The sequence below is a fragment of the Notolepis coatsorum genome (genome assembly GCF_963971535.1).
Source record: "Notolepis coatsorum genome assembly, chromosome: 17".
NCBI lineage: Eukaryota > Metazoa > Chordata > Actinopteri > Aulopiformes > Paralepididae > Notolepis > Notolepis coatsorum.
In genome coordinates this window covers 7,217,970-7,226,731 of record NC_140181.1, presented here as the reverse complement: position 1 = coordinate 7,226,731, position 8,762 = coordinate 7,217,970, and the positions used below count along the sequence as shown (strand labels likewise).

Sequence of the window (8,762 nt, the reverse complement as noted above, 5' to 3'; positions counted from 1 at the left end):
CCTTGCCCCGGCCTAACATCTAACATCGTTGTTCTGTGCTGAGGTGCAGAGCAGGCGCCCTTCCTCTCTCGTCGCCTCCTTGGCTGTAGAGGGCGCTGTGGGCGCTGAGCTACAGTCGATACGTAGAGGGCGCTGAGCTACAGTCGATACGTAGAGGGCGCTGTGGTGCTGAGCTACAGTCGATACGTAGAGGGCGCTGTGGGGGCGGAGCTACAGTCGATACGTAGAGGGCGCTGAGCTACAGTCGATACGTAGAGGGCGCTGAGCTACAGTCGATACGTAGAGGGCGCTGAGCTACAGTCGATACGTAGAGGGCACTGAGCTACAGTCGATACGTAGAGGGCACTGAGCTACAGTCGATACGTAGAGGGCGCTGAGCTACAGTCGATACGTAGAGGGCACTGAGCTACAGTCGATACGTAGAGGGCGCTGAGCTACAGTCGATACGTAGAGGGCGCTGTGGGCGCTGAGCTACAGTCGATACGTAGAGGGCGCTGTGGGCGCTGAGCTACAGTCGATACGTAGAGGGCGCTGTGGGCGCTGAGCTACAGTCGATACGTAGAGGGTGCTGAGCTACAGTCGATACGTAGAGGGCACTGAGCTACAGTCGATACGTAGAGGGCACTGAGCTACAGTCGATACGTAGAGGGCGCTGAGCTACAGTCGATACGTAGAGGGCACTGAGCTACAGTCGATACGTAGAGGGCACTGAGCTACAGTCGATACGTAGAGGGCGCTGAGCTACAGTCGATACGTAGAGGGCACTGAGCTACAGTCGATACGTAGAGGGCGCTGAGCTACAGTCGATACGTAGAGGGCGCTGTGGGCGCTGAGCTACAGTCGATACGTAGAGGGCGCTGTGGGCGCTGAGCTACAGTCGATACGTAGAGGGCGCTGTGGGCGCTGAGCTACAGTCGATACGTAGAGGGTGCTGAGCTACAGTCGATACGTAGAGGGCACTGAGCTACAGTCGATACGTAGAGGGCACTGAGCTACAGTCGATACGTAGAGGGCGCTGAGCTACAGTCGATACGTAGAGGGTGCTGTGGGCGCTGAGCTACAGTCGATACGTAGAGGGTGCTGTGGGCGCTGAGCTACAGTCGATACGTAGAGGGCGCTGAGCTACAGTCGATACGTAGAGGGCGCTGAGCTACAGTCGATACGTAGAGGGCGCTGTGGGGCTGAGCTACAGTCGATACGTAGAGGGCGCTGAGCTACAGTCGATACGTAGAGGGCGCTGTGGGGCTGAGCTACAGTCGATACGTAGAGGCCGCTGTGGGCGCTGAGCTACAGTCGATACGTAGAGGGCGCTGAGCTACAGTCGATACGTAGAGGGCGCTGAGCTACAGTCGATACGTAGAGGGCGCTGTGGGGCTGAGCTACAGTCGATACGTAGAGGGCGCTGTGGGGCTGAGCTACAGTCGATACGTAGAGGGCGCTGTGGGCTCTGAGCTACAGTCGATACGTAGAGGGGAGGAAAACCACAGGATGAGAGGAAATAGCGGCAACGGCGACGAAGGCACTCTGCCGAAACGTTAGCCTAATACAACCAAACAAACATAAAAAAGTGAACCTGAGCCAATAAATTCAATTTGTAAACACACTTTATATTTCTAATAATCTCAAAGTGCTACAGGAGATAAAGATAAAAAAGAAAATGAATAAAAACAATTCAAATGAATAAAACAACCAATGAAATGGAAAAAAAAAAAAAAAAATTCAGGCAAATGCCTTGTTAAAAATAAATGTTTTTAGGCCCCTTTTAAAAACCTCAACGGACTGTGGTGCTCTCAGATGGTCGGGGAGGGCACTCCACAGCCGAGGAGCAGCATAAATGTGGAGCAGAAGGCCCGGTCACCCCCATGGTGCAGAGGTGTGTCCTGTGTTTGGGTTGGAGTGTGTTTGAGTGTCCAGAGCGGAGGGAGCGGGTGGAGGTCGGGGGGAGCGATGAGTAATAATAATGTGCTGCTATTTCCACTCAACTCGGTCAGGAAACGTCAGACGGGAAAGTGAAATGACTACGGTGATGGCATAGACCTGTGCCTATTACAGTATGTCCAAGAGGTCCCTTCTAATGTCATAGGTTCGTAGTCTAACCTAAGGAGAGACGGTGTATCTCTGTCAGTGTATTTCTAAGCAGAGCAAGGGCTTCTTCTGGCACGACTTCACCTCCTTCCCAAGGTGCGTGGAGAAGAGAATACAGTCTAAAGAGGTCAAAACTACTTCCCAAGGTGCGTGGAGAAGGGAATAAAGTCTAAAGAGGTCAAAACTACTCCCCAAGGTGCGTGGAGAAGAGAATACAGTCTAAAGAGGTCAAAACTACTCCCCAAGGTGCGCAGAGAAGAGAATACAGTCTAAAGAGGTCAAAACTACTCCCCAAGGTGCGTGGAGAAGAGAATAAAGTCTAAAGAGGTCAAAACTACTCCCCAAGGTGCGTGGAGAAGAGAATAAAGTCTAAAGAGGTCAAAACTACTCCCCAAGGTGCGCGGAGAAGGGAGTAACGTCTAAAGAGGTCAAAACTACTCCCCAAGGTGCGTGGAGAAGGGAGTAACGTCTAAAGAGGTCAAAACTACTCCCCAAGGTGCGTGGAGAAGAGAATAAAGTCTAAAGAGGTCAAAACTACTCCCCAAGGTGCGTGGAGAAGGGAGTAAAGTCTAAAGAGGTCAAAACTACTCCCCAAGGTGCGTGGAGAAGGGAGTAACGTCTAAAGAGGTCAAAACTACTCCCCAAGGTGCGCGGAGAAGGGAGTAACGTCTAAAGAGGTCAAAACTACTCCCCAAGGTGCGTGGAGAAGGGAGTAAAGTCTAAAGAGGTCAAAACTACTCCCCAAGGTGCGTGGAGAAGGGAGTAAAGTCTAAAGAGGTCAAAACTACTCCCCAAGGTGCGCGGAGAAGGGAGTAAAGTCTAAAGAGGTCAAAACTACTCCCCAAGGTGCGCGGAGAAGGGAGTAAAGTCTAAAGAGGTCAAAACTACTCCCCAAGGTGCGTGGAGAAGAGAATACAGTCTAAAGAGGTCAAAACTACTCCCCAAGGTGCGCGGAGAAGGGAGTAAAGTCTAAAGAGGTCAAAACTACTCCCCAAGGTGCGTGGAGAAGGGAGTAAAGTCTAAAGAGGTCAAAACTACTCCCCAAGGTGCGTGGAGAAGGGAGTAAAGTCTAAAGAGGTCAAAACTACTCCCCAAGGTGCGTGGAGAAGGGAGTAAAGTCTAAAGAGGTCAAAACTACTCCCCAAGGTGCGTGGAGAAGAGAATACAGTCTAAAGAGGTCAAAACTACTCCCCAAGGTGCGTGGAGAAGAGAATACAGTCTAAAGAGGTCAAAACTACTCCCCAAGGTGCGTGGAGAAGGGAGTAAAGTCTAAAGAGGTCAAAACTACTCCCCAAGGTGCGTGGAGAAGGGAGTAAAGTCTAAAGAGGTCAAAACTACTCCCCAAGGTGCGTGGAGAAGGGAGTAAAGTCTAAAGAGGTCAAAACTACTCCCCAAGGTGCGCGGAGAAGGGAGTAAAGTCTAAAGAGGTCAAAACTACTCCCCAAGGTGCGTGGAGAAGAGAATACAGTCTAAAGAGGTCAAAACTACTCCCCAAGGTGCGCGGAGAAGGGAATACAGTCTAAAGAGGTCAAAACTACTCCCCAAGGTGCGCGGAGAAGGGAATAAAGTCTAAAGAGGTCAAAACTACTCCCCAAGGTGCGTGGAGAAGGGAATACAGTCTAAAGAGGTCAAAACTACTCCCCAAGGTGCGTGGAGAAGAGAATAAAGTCTAAAGAGGTCAAAACTACTCCCCAAGGTGCGTGGAGAAGGGAATAAAGTCTAAAGAGGTCAAAACTACTCCCCAAGGTGCGTGGAGAAGAGAATAAAGTCTAAAGAGGTCAAAACTACTCCCCAAGGTGCGTGGAGAAGGGAGTAAAGTCTAAAGAGGTCAAAACTACTCCCCAAGGTGCGTGGAGAAGGGAATACAGTCTAAAGAGGTCAAAACTACTCCCCAAGGTGCGTGGAGAAGGGAGTAAAGTCTAAAGAGGTCAAAACTACTCCCCAAGGTGCGTGGAGAAGAGAATACAGTCTAAAGAGGTCAAAACTACTCCCCAAGGTGCGTGGAGAAGGGAGTAAAGTCTAAAGAGGTCAAAACTACTCCCCAAGGTGCGTGGAGAAGGGAATACAGTCTAAAGAGGTCAAAACTACTCCCCAAGGTGCGTGGAGAAGGGAGTAAAGTCTAAAGAGGTCAAAACTACTCCCCAAGGTGCGTGGAGAAGGGAATACAGTCTAAAGAGGTCAAAACTACTCCCCAAGGTGCGTGGAGAAGGGAGTAAAGTCTAAAGAGGTCAAAACTACTCCCCAAGGTGTGCGGAGAAGGGAGTAAAGTCTAAAGAGGTCAAAACTACTCCCCAAGGTGTGCGGAGAAGGGAGTAAAGTCTAAAGAGGTCAAAACTACTCCCCAAGGTGCGCGGAGAAAGGAATAACGTCTAAAGAGGTCAAAACTCCAGCACACATTGTCAGTATATAGAACAACTCTTATTGACGGACTAAACACGATGACCCCGATGACGACGCGTCGGTCCATCGATTAGAGTCGCTTTACAGCATATATATACTATTATATAAGTGTTGCTGGGATCCCTTGCTGAATTGAAAATGGAGGACCCTGGAGGTAAACAAGACGAAAGTCTTTTTCTGATCTTACTCTTCATCCTCTTAGTAGTTGTGTGTATTGAGCTGTACTGTATTGTACCCATTCTGCAATCTGTTAATAAAGTTTTCAATGAATGAATGAATGAATGAATGAATGAATGAATGAAAACATTATTTAACAGATTGCAGAATGGGTACAATACAGTACGGCTCAATACACACAATTGTTAAGGGGATGCAGACCAGAGAAAGACTTTCGTCTTGTTTACATCAGGGTCCCCCATTTTCAATTCATAGTGACATTTTTGACATACACAACATACATGACATCATGACATTTATGACATACAGGTATATAGTACTGTTACATTTGTGACATATACGATATGCAAATATACAGTACTAGTCTGTTAAACAGAGATCCTAACAGAAAATATATACATATGATGGGGAGGAGACTGTACATTAGGAGGGGGTGGGTGGGCGGGAGAGAAATATATACATACAGTGGGGAGAAAATATATACATACAGTGGGGAGAAAATATATACATACAGTGGGGAGAAAATATATACATACAGTGGGGAGGAGACTGTACATTAGGAGGGGGTGGGTTGGACGGTGGCCAGTTTCTAATTGCAGCCTCCCGTAGGTGCTCTTTAAGAGCGGTTTTGAAGGAGGGTAGGGATTCACATCTTTTCACGGCTGTGGGCAGGGCGTTCCACATTGTTGTGGCATAATTTGCGAAACGTGTCAATCAATCAACCCCCCCGACCTCTATCAGTAACGTGTCTCTCTAGGCCGCAGTGACCTGACTGACCCCCCGGGGGCGCCGCCGCCCGCGGAGCAGCTGCTGCAGCAGCGTGTCGGAGATCTCCCGGTACCTCAGGCCGTACAGGAAGGGGGCGAGCGCGCGCGGCAGCAGCATGAACACGCACATGTTCAGCGTGCACACCCAGACGCGCAGCGTGTGGCTGACGGACTCCCGCTGGAACAGGAAGAGCTCGGCGGTGAACACCAGGCCCGGCGCGAAGTAGAGCAGCAGCAGCACCCCGTGGGCCAGCACCGTGACCCGCGCCCGGGAGTAGCGGCTCTGCCAGATGCCCTGGGTCCGGGTGACCACGTAGAGGCGGGCGTAGCAGTACACGATGAGCGCCGTGCACAGGACGGCGCCCACGCAGAAGTACACGTGCACGCCGATCTTGTTCTTCTCGCTCTGCATGACGCCCATGGAGATGAGGACCAGGCACACGGCCGTGGTGTCCGGCAGGTCCTCGCCCTTCACCGTCTCCGTGGCGATCATCATGGAGAAGGGGTACAGGGCCGCCAGCGCCCACACGCCGGCCAGGATGCGGTGGGTGCGGGCGGGCGGCAGCAGGTCGTGGTAGTGGAGCGGCCAGCGGACCGCCACGTAGGTGTCGACCACCATCAGGGTGACGGTGAGGATGGCGCAGCAGTAGGCGGTGACCGTGGAGGCGGTGAGCGCGGCGCAGAGCAGCCGCTGCATGCGCAGGCCCCGGGCGTTGCACGAGACCAGCGTGAGGTTGAGGACGACGAAGAGCACGTCGGCCGCCAGCGTGTTGGCCACCAGGAGGTAGCGCGTCTCGCGGCGCAGGGCGCGGGAGCGGAAGACGCAGCACAGGAGGACGGGGTTGGCGACGAGGGTGACGGCGGTGACGAGGGCGCTGGGGATGAGGAACAGCGCCAGGTGCAAGCTCTGCAGGGTCTCCAGCCACTCCACGGTGATGTTGGCCATCTTCACGGAGGACATCATCTCGGGGTTAATCGGTTATAGTCGGGGGGGTTCGGTGGTGGCGATGGTGGCACACTTGGTAACGCTTTTGTGGTGTAAGATAAGATGGTAGTTCTACGTGCATCTATACACGTCCGTATCTGGGGTTTCAGCTTTTATGATGTTCCTCTATTCCTTTATGATGTTCCTCTATTCCTTTATGATGTTCCTCTATTCCTTTATGATGTTCCTCTATTCCTTTATGATGTTCCTCTATTCCTTTATGATGTTCCTCTTATTAGCCGCTTCCTGTGGATAGAAACACACCTTTGTTTATTTTTTTTTTTTACAGGGGTCAAATTCCAAAACGTATTTTCTGCTGGACGTTCTTCTAATACTTCCCTCAATCAATTTCCTTAGTATAAATGAAACATGTCAATCAGTCCTTATTTTATATGACGACCACAATGCCAAAGCAATGCAATTACTGTAACCAAATACAGGTTTCCACATCAAAGAGCTTTATCGGAGAACACTGGCTGATAAAGTATTGGCGTTTATATTGTAGTGTGTACCCGTGTCAATACATCCATACTCTTGATTACACAAGCCTACTGTACATCTGTGTAAAATGATTAAGTCTCCTGTCCGGCTGGCTCCGTCTCGCTGACGTTTATAGATGCAGCATGCCTATAGGATTATGAAACCCTTTCGACGGTGCTTTCCATTCCCCGTCAATATTATTCAAATCATCAGCGACGTGTCTCGTCGTGACAGAATTCAAACGTGTAATAATCATCATCACACCATATTATGATGATATTATCCATTGTTGATGGATTTTGACCCTTCAGTGTTATTCTGCAATTACATAACCGAATTGCTACAAAACAAAAACATTTGGGACCTCTTAGTTGCTGATCGGAGTCGAAAAGATAATAATTATAATAAAAGAAAAATCAAACCGACTGCTTAGTAATGACTGTAACAACCTAAAGAAAATGGAAGGAAGAGGATTGGTTGAAAATTATATTTGTCAATGGAAAATACATGAGGGAAGCTAAAGGGAAATTCACCCAATATAAAATAATACACAGATACTATTGGACGCCACTAAGACTCAATAGAATGGGTTTTTAATAAATAGCGATTTGTGTTGGAAATGTCAGAAAGAGACAGGCACTTTATTACAGAATTCTGGAATATTTGGGCGACTGGGCGGGAAGGACATTATTACCAATATCTCCAAGATCATGGCTTCTAGGGGACATAAGTCAAATACACAACATATCAAGTGGAGAATTGTAAGTAATTATGGTAGGTATAACAATGGCTGCTAGGACAATACTTAGACAAACAGAAGGTAAACACGACTTTGAACTGTTAAACAGTAATCCAGAACTATTTTATTGCACTGTAAAAAGAAACTTGGACATGTACTACACAAGACTTCAGGCTATGGACCCAGGGTGTTTTTTCAGCCATACCACATTTCTTTGGAAATATACTTTTGGATATTGCAACTACTACAGAAAGTACACAAGTTCAAGTTCAACTCAAGTTCAGACCCATATGTTACTCTATTTCATTAGCACTAAAAGTGAATTTATTGTATCAGAAACTTCAGAATGTTATCTTTCAAAAGAGACCAGGCTCATGCATGTGCTATAAGTATAAAGTATAGTATTTTGGTTTGCAAAGAAAGTATGCAGTCCTCAAGTTCAAGTAAAAAAATTGCCACTTTTCTGGGCGTCAGTTAAGAATCAAACCATTATTAAACAAGGTGGCCTGTTGGGATGTTAGATCCTAATGTGAAAAACGTATTTTTTACTTTTATCTCTACGCCCCACTATCCGCTGGGTGCATACTCTGACCTTTATCATGTTTTGTAACAGATTACATAAATTCAAGAAGCCTATTGGAACATGAGGTTCTGATATGATTTGAATAATATACCTGCATTATTTTATCCCACTTTATGCTTTGCTCTTTCTGCTTGTTTTACACTGACTTTATGTCTCATTTCTTACTGATGTAAAGCACTTTGAACTGCAACCCCCTGTATGAAAGGTGCTATACAAATAAAGTTATTATTATTATTATTATTATTATTATTATTATTATTATTATTATTATTATTATTATTATTATTATTATTATTATTATTATTATTATTATTATTATTATTATTATTATTATTATTATTATTATTAGTATTATTATTATTATTATTACACACTGGAAAACACCCACATCTCCAGAAGTAAAAGAGCGGGTCAACGCTATGACAAGAACAGCTTCATATGAGTTTATGCTGTTTATGATGAATACAAGATTAAGACACACGTCTGGACCTTTTCTGGACTTATTGACTGATAAGCCTTTAATATCAATGTTAGCAGTAGATGGTA

At 47.2% G+C, this 8,762-nt stretch overlaps 1 protein-coding gene across 1 annotated transcript; it reads right to left on the bottom strand.

Moving 5' to 3' along the window:
* Window positions 1-5,415: 5,415 nt before the first annotated feature.
* LOC311243442 (putative G-protein coupled receptor 148) lies at window positions 5,416-6,390 on the bottom strand (the record flags this gene model as incomplete). Its single annotated transcript, XM_084332672.1, has 1 exon — window positions 5,416-6,390. One exon carries the CDS (start codon window positions 6,388-6,390, stop codon window positions 5,416-5,418), a length of 975 nt encoding a protein of 324 aa, XP_084188798.1.
* Window positions 6,391-8,762: the final 2,372 nt, after the last annotated feature.